The following is a 12,293-nucleotide window of genomic DNA, read 5'->3' on the forward strand; positions in this document are numbered from 1 at the left end:
CTGAATCTGATTTTAAAATTGGAAAAAATGTGAAAAATTATGGACAAATACTGCAAAGAATAACATATTTATTATTTTCTTTAAAAATGGTAGTGAATATTTCCTTTAACTGTACACAATATTTATGCCAGTCACAGACAGTATGCAAACCAATTTACTGATAATTGCAAAGGAAAAAACAAATTCACATATTACAGATATATACTAATGTTATATATGAAGATTCTTCTACTTTAGAATTAACTACTCCTTATGAAGAAGAAATTATATTTAAAGTAAATATTAACAAGTACCTTCAATGTAATTATCATTTCGTATATAAAAACAAGCCTATTATTTCTGTGTCCAAAAAGTGAATACCAGTAAAATTAATGTTAAAGTACTTACAGAGACATTTTAATCACTACATTCATGTATAACAACAAAAAGAACACTTAGAGAGAAAATGGTATGACTTCCCATAGCCAGTCTTACTTTACCTGGATGTTCTTATATACAATGCTACTCAGGGAATACATTATTTCTCTTTACATTTTGATACACAGTCTTCAGGCTAATAATTTTTAATGATTGTATATAATACCATATGTTGCATATGCCATTAATTTGAAGTTCCATCTACTACAAAAAATAACAACCAGTACTCCATACCTATGGCTTTTCCCTTATTCAGGTCTATTCTTCTGTATGTCTCTCAGCACTAAATAGAATCATACAGCCCTAATTCAAACTGCCAAATCCATCACTTACAAGTTGTATAACTTTGGACAAGTTAGTTCACCACTCTCTGCTTCAGTTTCCTTATCTGTAAAATGGAGTTAATAGTATCTACCTCATAGTGTTGTCAGAGGGTTAAGTAAAATAAGGTAAAAGAAGCACTTAAAAGAACACCTGGCTTACAGTAAGCATTCAAAATGCTATTATTGCATACTGTATAATTTACAATTAAATCAGTGCCCCCAGATTAGAATTCTTGAATGAAAAATTACTATAAAATTTTATAACTAAAAAAACTTTCAAATTTCCTTTCAAAAGGGTTATCCCAATTTATAATACCATTACCATGTAAGGGCACCAGTTTCATAATACGTACATAAAGAATGATATAATAAAAAATAAATAATAGGAGGAACAAATGCTAAAATAAATTTAGTTTGAAATGCTAGTGATCAGTGAAAGCGAGAGGTAAGGGGTATGGTAGGTATAATCTTTTTATTTTTTTCTTTTTTCTGTTTTCGTTTTATTTCTTTTTCTACTGTCTTTTTATTTCTTTTTCTGAATTGATGCAAATGTTCTAAGAAATAATGAATTTGCAACTAAGTGATGATATTGTGAATTACTGATTATGTTAATTTTTATTTTATTTGTTAATTTTTTAATTAATAAATTAATTTTAAAAAGATTAGGAGCAAGAAAACAAAAACAAAAACAAAAAGAACAATATAAACATTTTTTAAATAGTAAGTTAATAGGTCTTCAAAATTTGCTTTTTTTTCTTCTGACTACCTGAGCAGATTTAATCATTCCTCCATGTACTACTTTATTAATGAGCTGATATCTCTTCTTTTACAGACATTCTATTTATATAATGAGTCTTAAGGTCTCTCCTTGATGGCTGGGTAATCTTTATATAAAAAAAGAAACCCCTATATCATATTTACTACAAATATTTATCTGGTCTGGGGTTTGCCTTGGTATTGTGGGATGAAAAAAGCCTATTTTTAAGTAATGTGATTTCATAAGTTACATTCTTTTTTCTCTTTTCTTTTTTTTCTGTAGATGCATGGTCCGAGAATCAAATCCAGGTCTCCCGCATGGAATGCTAGCATTCTACCACTGAACCACTATTCTTTTTTATTTCAAAATATTTCATGTACAAACAGACCATGGCATGATTTATTTAAACACTGATAATATTAATCATTTCATAAAAGCAAAACTAAAGAGCTTATGAAATGAGATGTATTAGAAACAAGTTATTTTAATCTCACCTCAGATCTCAATATAACAGATAAATATGTGAATAATGTCTATTGAAAAGTTTCGCATACTTGAAATAAAGTAAAAAGTCTGCCTTCAAATTAGCTTAGCATAGTTCCTTTAGACATCAAGAAATTAAGTCTTCTGTATTTTTTAGAAGTCTAAAATCATCTTCTAATGTGCAAACATTTTTCAAAGTATAAAGTTCAAAGTAAAGATCTTACTAAGTGCACAGCGTGATCTATTTCTTCAGTAGTTACACCTGGTTTAATCATTCCAGCAGCAATATCCAACACTTCTCTAGCAAGCTGTAAAAGAGGAAGACTTAACATTCAGAGAAATATCACAGAAACAGAAATCAGTACCATTTGTACTGTCTTAGATTTTGTGGGAGAGAGGTAAAATGGATCTTCCCTTGAATAGTACTAACACTGAATTTTCATTTAAAAACCATTTATATTGCTAACATCCATCCAAAATATAAATAACATTGTGCGTGCTAACTAGCAAATAGCTTAAGAAGTAGGTTTGACTGATTTCTATGTAAAGATTTCTATACTAAGTGATATAAGTAATAATCAATAGAGAAAGATTGAGCTCTCTAACATTTCTAAAATAGAGGAAGATAGAACAAAATAAAAGATGAATGAATTTCCTCAAAGAACCACAGCAAATAAGTAATAGGGATATAAAGTTCTCTCAGGTTTATCAAAGAAAATTAGTATCAGCCACTACTTAGAGATATTTCATAATATGACTGCGCTGGTTTGAAAGGATGTATGTACTCTAGAAAAGTCATGTTTTAATCAAAATCCCATTTCATAAAGGCAGAATAATCCCTATTCAATATTGTATGTTTGAAACTGTAATCAGATCATCTCCCTGGAAATGTGATTTAATCAAGAGTGATTGTGAAGCTGCATTAGGTGACGACATGTCCCCACCCATTTGGGTGGGTCTTTTAAGTTTCTAGAGTCCTATAAAAGAGGAAACATTTTAGAGAATGAAAGAAATTCAGAGAGAGCAGAGAATGCTGCAGCACCATGAAGCAGAGAGTCCATGAGCCAGCGACCTTTGGAGATGAAGAAGGAAAATGCCTCCCGGGGAGCTTCATGAAACTGGAAGCCAGGAGAGAAAGCTAGCAGATGACACCGTGTTCACCATGTGCCCTTCCAGCTGAGAGAGAAGCCCTGACTGTGTTCGCCATGTGCCTTCTCACATGAGAGAGAAACCCTGAACTTCATCAGCCTTTTTGAAACAAGGTATCTTTCTCTGGATGCCTTTGATTGGACATTTCTATAGACTTGTTTTCATTGGGACATTTTCTTGGCCTTAGAACTGTAAACTAACAACTTATTAAATTCCCCTTTTTAAAAGCCATTCGATTTCTTATATATTGCATTCAGGCAGCTAGCAAACTAGAACAATGACCTTTAACTTAACCCTATACAAATTTCAAACTATGCCCTATATTATGATGTCTCATGAAAATAAAATGACAAAATGTCATAAAAACCTATTAAAAAAATACAAAGGGTAAAAGAAATACACTGCCAACTGAATACAGATTACCTACCAAATAAATCTTCAAATAGGCTATTAAAATAGATCATGGTTGTATAAAATGATATGATACATTAGTCTAATGAAAAATAATTATGTCTAGTCATAGTCTTACAATAATACTCGATACCTTTAAAATCGGCAAATCATTAACTTCTTTTGTAATGATTGCTTAAACACGGCCTACAATGGGGAAAACAATACTTACCCTACATACAAGTCGCATCCCTTCTATATCTTCAGTTGAAAGTAATTTAATTTGAGAAGTACCTTTAAGAGCCTGTTCAGATTCAGACATTCCTGAAATGGAAATTGGTAAGTAAAACCAATTAATAGGAAGCAAGCTAATAAAGGGAAGGAATAATCTGAAATAGCAAAATGTTCAACTCTATTAAAAATCAGCCAATATTTATGGAGCACTTATTACATGCCAAGCAGTGTGCTCAGTAAATGATACACATGTGAATGGTACCAAACAATGTGCAAAGTGCTTTCACGATTGTTATCACAAAGAAGAATATACCAGCAAGTGATGAATCCAATGCCCTGTTTTTTGAAACCAGAACCTAAATCAGTGTTTTTCAAATGGCACTTTGTGACCCATTAGTGGACTATAGTACAAACAGTAGAAAGTCAGTCTATGATCCATTAATGGGCTATGAATAACATTTTTTTTAATAAGACTATATAATACCATAGTAGGGACATGTTTCATGAAGTGTATGGCTATCATATTTATTTATATAAACACATACACAATTATACAGATCATGATACAGAATATATTTGTTGCTATGGGTCATCATCAGAAAGTTTGGAACATCTAGCTAAGAATCTTTGCTGACTGTAATTAGCATAATTCAAGTAATGCAGACATTTAAAAGTAATAAAGTCAGTACAACATTTATTCCAAAACCTGACCAAAATAATAAAATAAATCAACTAATCTTGCATATAAATACTGATATAAAAATCCTAAATGAAACATTATAAAACAGAATACAAAACAGCCATACACCAGGATTTAAGTAAGATTCATTCCAGGAAAGCAAGAATAGTTCAATATTAACAAATCTATTAATTTAATTCATCATAGTCATAGATTAAAGAAGGAAAAATAAACAATCATCTCAAAAGAAAAATAATGCTGATAACATGGTCAGCCACCACCTTAACTTGATAAATATAAATCTCAGGCCAAGAGCCAACACTGTGGGATGACCATCAACAGCACTAATATTTAACACTGTTCTGGCAGTTCTAGCACATGGAATAAAAAAAAGAGAAAGAGGGCAGGCCATGGTGGCTCAGTGGCAGAGTTCTCGCCTGCCATGCCGGAGACCCAGGTACGGTTCCCGGGTGTTTGCCCATATTAAAAAAGAGAGAGAGAGAAAGAAATTCGATGTATAAAACTGGAAAGGAGAGGACAAAATTTTTATCAATCCAAGATATCACTGTTTTTCCCTAAAACAAGAAAATCTCCTTAAAAATGACTAGAATTAAGAATTCAGCAAGTTGACAAATTATAAATACATTAAAATCACTAACTTCTTCATTTACAATGACCTAGAAAATACAACAATAGGTCCTATTCACAAGAATAACTAAAAAAGACACAGTATAAAAAAAAGATATAGTATACAGGAATAATCTTAACAATAAAAAACTATACAAGAACATTTGAAAACACCACTAAAAGACATAAATGGAGACTTAAAAAAAAACAGAAAACAGACCCTGTCCTTGGATAGGAAGGCTCAATATCAAAAAGGTGTCAATTTTTCCAAAATTAGTCTATAAATTTAATACAATCCCAGTAAAAAAATGCCAAAAGAATATTATTAGGAACCAGAGAAGCTGATTATAAATTTCACATGGAAACACAAAAATTCAAGAAAAGCCAGGAAACTTCTGAAAAAGAGGAAAGGTGGGGGGTGGCAACAAGGCCTACCAAATATTAAAATATTATACAGCTATAATAATTAGGAGTTTGGTGATGGCACACAATTAGACAAATGGGTTAATGAAACAGAAAAGAACCCAAAAGCAGACCCAAAGACATGTGATGATTTAATAATATAATGATACAGGTTGCATTTCAAATCACTAAGGAAATGAATAATTTTTTGAAAGGTACTGCTTTTTTAAAAAATATTTTTATTGACCCTCTTTGTCCGCCGGCCCAGCGCAGCGTTCACACCCCACCAGCCAGCTCGCCCTCCTCTCCCTCTTTGTCCGCCGGCCCAGCGCGGCACTTACGCCCCGCCAGTCAGCCTGCCCTCCTCTCCCTTTTTGTCCGCCGGCCCGGCGCGGCGCTCATGCCCCGCCAGCCGCCCGCCCTCCTCTCCCTCTTCCCCCTTCTGCTCCGGCGGAGCTCCATCCGCCATCTTATCCTTCCTTTTCTCCTCCTGCTCCGGCGGCTCTCCAACCACCACCGTGCCCTCTTCCGCCTTCACAGGCTCCTCCGCCACCGGCCTCGACAGCCTTGCCACCCTCACCTTTCCTCCTCCAGAACAGCTACTGGGGGAGTGGAGACGATACAGAGCAGCTCCCGGAGCCACGACGGAGATCAAAGGGAGGGCGTACCCCATCCTGGAACGGCTGACTGTCTGGGAGAAAAAGCTCCGGTGAGATCGCCAAGGGGCGCAGGCTTTCCCGGGCGGGATGGCAAGTGGCCGGAGTCCCTCCCTTCCTCCGTCCCAGGCCAGCTGCCAGAATTGGGCAGGGGGTCCCCTCGGGCCGCAGCAGTTGGCGCCCCCACCATGCGAGGCCCCCCGGACCAACTGAGAGAGTTGGGTCGGAAATTCCCAGACCGCGGAGAACGGTGACCAGGGGGTCCCTTCCAAACACGTGACTCCCTGGTCCGGCTGGGAACAGTGCACTCTCCCGGGTTGCGGCAGCTGGTGCCCTCCCGCCACACTTGGCGCCCCAGGCCGACTAGGAAATTTGGTCGGGCGCTCTCCTGGGCTGCAGCGGCCAGCGACCCGCCCCGCGTTCGGACCTCTGGGCTGGCTGGCACTCTTCCAAGCCACTTCGGCTGCCGAACCTCCCCCACGGCGAGAGTTTTACAAAGCTAAAGTACCCACAGCAACTTTTACTGGTGGAACCCGAAGACAAAGGTGTGCCACCTACTGGGCAGGATAAGAAAAACAGAACCCAGAGATTTCACAGAAAAATCTTTCAACCTGTTCGGTCCAACACCCAGGGAAATCTGACTAAATGCCCAGATGCCAGCAGAAGATAACGGATCACGCTCAGAAAACTGAAAATATGGCCCAGTCAAAGAAACAAACCAATAGTTCAAATGAGATACAGGAGCTGAAACAACTAATGCTGAATATATGAACAGTAATGGAAAACCTCTTCAAAAACCAAATCAATAAATTGAGGGAGGACATGAAGAAGACATGGGCTAAACAAAAAGAAGAAATAGAAAAACTGAAAAAACAAATCACAGAGCTTATGGAAGTGAAGTATAAAGTAGAAAAGATGGAAAAAACAATGGATACCTACAATGATAGATTTAAAGAGACAGAAGATAGAATTAGTGATTTGGAGGATAGAACATCTAAATTCCAAAAAGAAACAGAAACTATCCAGAAAAGAATGGAAAAATTTGAACAGGGTATCAGGGAACTCAAGGACAATATGAACCGCACAAATATACGTGTTGTGGGTGTCCCAGAAGGAGAAGAGAAGGGAAAAGGAGGAGAAAAACAAATGGAAGAAATTATCACTGAAAATTTCCCAACTCTTATGAAAGACCTAAAATTACAGATCCAAGAAGTGCAGCGCACCCCAAACAGATTAGACCTAAATAGGCGTTCTTCAAGACACTTACTAGTTAGAATGTCAGAGGTCAAAGAGAAAGAGAGGATCTTGAAAGCAGCGAGAGAGAAGCAATCCATCACATACAGGGAAGCCCAATAAGACTATGCGTAGATTTCTCAGCAGAAACCATGGAAGCTAGAAGAGAGTGGGATGATATATTTAAGTTACTAAAAGAGAAAAACTGCCAACCAAGACTCCTATATCCAGCAAAATTGTCCTTCAAAAATGAGGGAGAAATTAAAACATTCTCAGACAAAAAGTCACTGAGAGAATTTGTGACCAAGAGACCAGCTCTGCAAGAAATACTAAAGGGAGGACTAGAGTCAGATACAAAAAGACAGAAGAGAGAGGTATGGAGAAGAGTGTAGAAAGAAGGAAAGTCAGATATGACATATATATAATACAAAAGGCAAAATGGTAGAGGAAAATATTATCCAAACAGTAATAACACTAAATGTTAATGGATTGAATTCCCCAATCAAAAGACATAGACTGGCAGAATGGATTAAAAAACAGGATCCTTCTATACGCTGTCTACAGAAACACATCTTAGACCCAAAGATAAATGTAGCTTGAAAGTGAAAGGTTGGGAAAAGATATTTCATGCAAGTAACAACCATAAAAGAGCAGGAGTGGCTATACTAATATCCAACAAATTAGACTTCAAATGTAAAACAGTTAAAAGAGACAAAGAAGGACACTATATACTAATAAAAGGAACAATTAAACAAGAAGACATAACAATCATAAATATTTACGCACCGAATCAGAATGCCCCAAAATACGTGAGGAATACACTGCAAACACTGAAAAGGGAAATAGACACATATACCATAATAGTTGGAGACTTCAATTCACCACTGTCATCAATGGACAGAACATCTAGACAGAGGATCAATAAAGAAATAGAGAATCTGAATATTACTATAAATGAGCGAGTCTTAACAGACATTTATAGGACATTACATCCCACAACAGCAGGATACACCTTTTTTTCAAGTGCTCATGGATCATTCTCAAAGATAGACCATATGCTGGGTCACAATGCAAGTCTTAAAAAACTAAAAAGGATTGAAATTATACACAACACTTTCTCGGATCATAAAGGAATTAAGTTGGAAATCAATAATAGGCGGAGTGCCAGAAAATTCACAAATACGTGGAGGCTCAACAACACACTCTTAAACAACCAGTGGGTCAAAGAAGAAATTGCAAGAGAAATTAGTAAATACCTAGAGGCAAATGAAAATGAAAACACAACATATCAAAACTTATGGGACGCAGCAAAGGCAGTGTTAAGAGGGAAATTTATTGCCCTAAATGCCTTTATCAGAAAAGAAGAAAAGGCAAAAATGCAGGAATTAAATGTCCACTTGGAAGAACTGGAGAAAGAACAGCAAACTAAGCCCAAAGCAAGCAAAAGGAAAGAAATAACAAAGATTAGAGCAGAAATAAATGAAATTGAAAACATGAAAACAATAGAGAAAATCAATAAGACCAGAAGTTGCTTCTATGAGAAAATCAATAAGATTGATGGGCCCTTAGCAAGATTGACAAAAAGAAGAAGAGAGAGGATGCAAATAAATAAGATCAGAAATGGAAGAGGAGACATAACTACTGACCCCACAGAAATAAAGTAGGTAATAACAGCATACTATGAACAACTTTACGCTAATAAATACAACAGTTTAGATGAGATGGACGGGTTCCTGGAAAGACATGAGCCACCAACTTTGACTCAAGAAGAAATAGATGACCTCAACAAACCAATCACAAGTAAAGAAATTGAAGTAGTCATTCAAAAACTTCCTAAAAAGAAAAGTCCAGGACCAGACGGCTTCACATGTGAATTCTATCAAACATTCCAGAAAGAATTAGTACCAACTCTCCTCAAACGCTTCAAAAAAATCGAAGTGGAGGGAAAACTACCTAATTCACTTTACGAAGCCAACATCACCCTCATACCAAAACCAGGCAAAGATATTACAAAAAAAGAAAACTATAGACCAATCTCTCTAATGAATATAGAAGCAAAAATCCTGAATAAAATTCTAGCAAATCGTATCCAACAACACATTAAAAGAATTAGACATCATGACCAAGTAGGATTCATCCCAGGTATGCAAGGATGGTTCAACATAAGAAAATCAATTAATGTAATACACCATATCAACAAATCAAAGCAGAAAAATCACATGATCATCTCAATTGATGCAGAGAAGGCATTTGACAAGATTCAACATCCTTTCCTGTTGAAAACACTTCAAAAGATAGGAATAGAACGGAAATTCCTTAAAATGATAGAGGGAATATATGAAAAACCCATAGCTAATATCATCCTCAATGGGGAAAAATTGAAAACTTTCCCCCTAAGATCAGGAACAAGACAAGGATGTCCACTATCACCACTATTATTCAACATTGTGTTGGAGGTTCTAGCCAGAGCAATTAGACAAGAAAAAGAAATACAAGGCATCAAAATTGGAAAGGAAGAAGTAAAACTATCACTGTTTGCAGACGATATGATACTATATGTTGAAATCCCGGAAAAATCCACAACAAAACTACTAGAGCTAATAAATGAGTACAGCAAAGTAGCAGGTTACAAGATCAATATTCAAAAATCTGTAGCATTTTTATACACTAGTAATGAACAAGCTGAGGGGGAAATCAAGAAATGAATCCCATTTACAATTGCAACTAAAAGAATAAAATACCTAGGAATAAATTTAACTAAAGAGACAAAAAACCTATATAAAGAAAACTATAAAAAACTGCTAAAAGAAATCACAGAAGACGTAAATAGATGGAAGGGCATACCGTGTTCATGGATTGGAAGACTAAATATAGTTAAGATGTCAATCCTACCTAAATTGATTTACAGATTCAATGCAATACCAATCAAAATCCCAACAACTTATTTTTCAGAAATAGAAAAACCAATAAGCAAATTTATCTGGAAGAGCAGGGTGCCCCGAATTGCAAAAAACATCTTGAGGAAAAAAAACGAAGCTGGAGGTCTCGCGCTGCCTGACTTTAAGGCATATTATGAAGCCACAGTGGTCAAAACAGCATGGTATTGGCATAAAGATAGATATATCGACCAGTGGAATCGAATAGAGTGCTCAGATACAGACCCTCTCATCTATGCACATTTGATCTTTGATAAGGCAGTCAAGCCAACTCACCTGGGAAAGAACAGTCTCTTCAATAAATGGTGCCTACAGAACTGGATATCCATATGCAAAAGAATGAAAGAAGACCCATATCTCACACCCTATACAAAAGTTAATTCAAAATGGATCAAAGATCTAAACATTAGGTCTAAGAACATAAAACACTTAGAGGAAAATGTAGGGAGATATCTTACGAAACTTACAATTGGAGGCGGTTTTATGGACCTTAAACCTAAAGCAAGAACACTGAAGAAGGAAATAAATAAATGGGAGCTCCTCAAAATTAAACACTTTTGTGCATCAAAGAACTTCATCAAGAAAGTAGAAAGACAGCCTACACAATGGGAGACAATATTTGGAAATGACATATCAGATAAAGGTCTAGTATTCAGAATTTATAAAGAGATCGTTCAACTCAACAACAAAAAGACAGCCAACCCAATTACAAAATGGGAAAAAGACTTGAACAGACACCTATCAGAAGAGGAAATACAAATGGCCAAAAGGCACATGAAGAGATGCTCAATGTCCCTGGCCATTAGAGAAATGCAAATCAAAACCACAATGAGATATCATCTCACACCCACCAGAATGGCCATTATCAACAAAACAGAAAATGACAAGTGCTGGAGAGGATGCGGAGAAAGAGGCACACTTATCCACTGTTGGTGGGAATGTCAAATGGTGCAACCACTGTGGAAGGCAGTTTGGCGGTTCCTCAAAAAGCCGAATATAGAAATGCCATACGACCCAGCAATACCATTGCTGGGAATATACTCAAAGGACTTAAGGGCAAAGACACAAACGGACATTTGCACACCAATGTTTATAGCAGCCTTATTTACAATTGCAAAGAGATGGAAACAGCCAAAATGTCCATCAACAGACGAGTGGCTAAACAAACTGTGGTATATACATACGATGGAATATTATGCAGCTTTAAGACAGGATAAACTTATGAAGCATGTAATAACATGGATGGACCTAGAGAACATGATGCTGAGTGAGTCTAGCCAAAAACTAAAGGACAAATACTGTATGGTTCCACTGATGTGAACGGACATTCGAGAATAAACTTGGAATATGTCATTGGTAACAGAGTCCAGCAGGAGGTAGAAACAGGGTAAGATAATGGGTAATTGGGGCTGATGGGATACAGACTGTGCAATAGGACTAGATACAAAAACTCAAAAATGGACAACACAATAATACCTAATTGTAAAGTAATCATGTTAAAACACTGAATGAAGCTGCATCCGAGCTATAGGCTTTGTTTGTTTGTTTGTTTGTTTACTATTATTATTACTTTTATTTCTTTTCTCTATATTAACATTCTATATCTTTGTCTGTTGTGTTGCTAGTTCTTCTAAACCGATGCAAATGTACTAAGAAATGATGATCATGCATCTATGTGATGATGTTAAGAATTACTGATTACATATGTAGAATGGTATGATTTCTAAATGTTGGGTTAATTTCTTTTTTTTTCCGTTAATTAATAAAAAAGAAAAAAAATAAAAAAAGAAAAAAATATATTTTTATTGATAAAACAACATACAAGCGCATACATTCTTAACATACAAACATTCCATACATGGTGTTCAATCGATGGCTCACAATATCATCACATAGTTGTATATTCATTACCATGATAATTTTTTAGAACATCTGCATCACTCCAGAAAAATAAATCAAAAAAAAAAAGAGAAAACTCATACATAGCATATCTCTTATCCCTCCCTC

At 35.9% G+C, this 12,293-nt stretch overlaps 1 protein-coding gene across 4 annotated transcripts in view; it reads right to left on the minus strand.

Moving 5' to 3' along the window:
• The window catches only part of LOC143668139 (methionine aminopeptidase 1), a 136,316-nt gene that overhangs the window by 20,816 nt on the left and 103,207 nt on the right, over nt 1-12,293 (minus strand). For all 4 annotated transcript variants that reach the window (XM_077142752.1, XM_077142754.1, XM_077142753.1 and 1 more), the window contains exons 5-6: nt 3,752-3,843; nt 2,205-2,288 (exon numbers count right to left, since the gene is read on the minus strand). In XM_077142752.1, coding sequence (XP_076998867.1) covers nt 2,205-2,288; nt 3,752-3,843 — 176 coding nt within the window. The remainder of the gene's footprint in view (nt 1-2,204; nt 2,289-3,751; nt 3,844-12,293) is intronic.

Source organism: Tamandua tetradactyla, chromosome 24, assembly GCF_023851605.1.
Source record: "Tamandua tetradactyla isolate mTamTet1 chromosome 24, mTamTet1.pri, whole genome shotgun sequence".
NCBI lineage: Eukaryota > Metazoa > Chordata > Mammalia > Pilosa > Myrmecophagidae > Tamandua > Tamandua tetradactyla.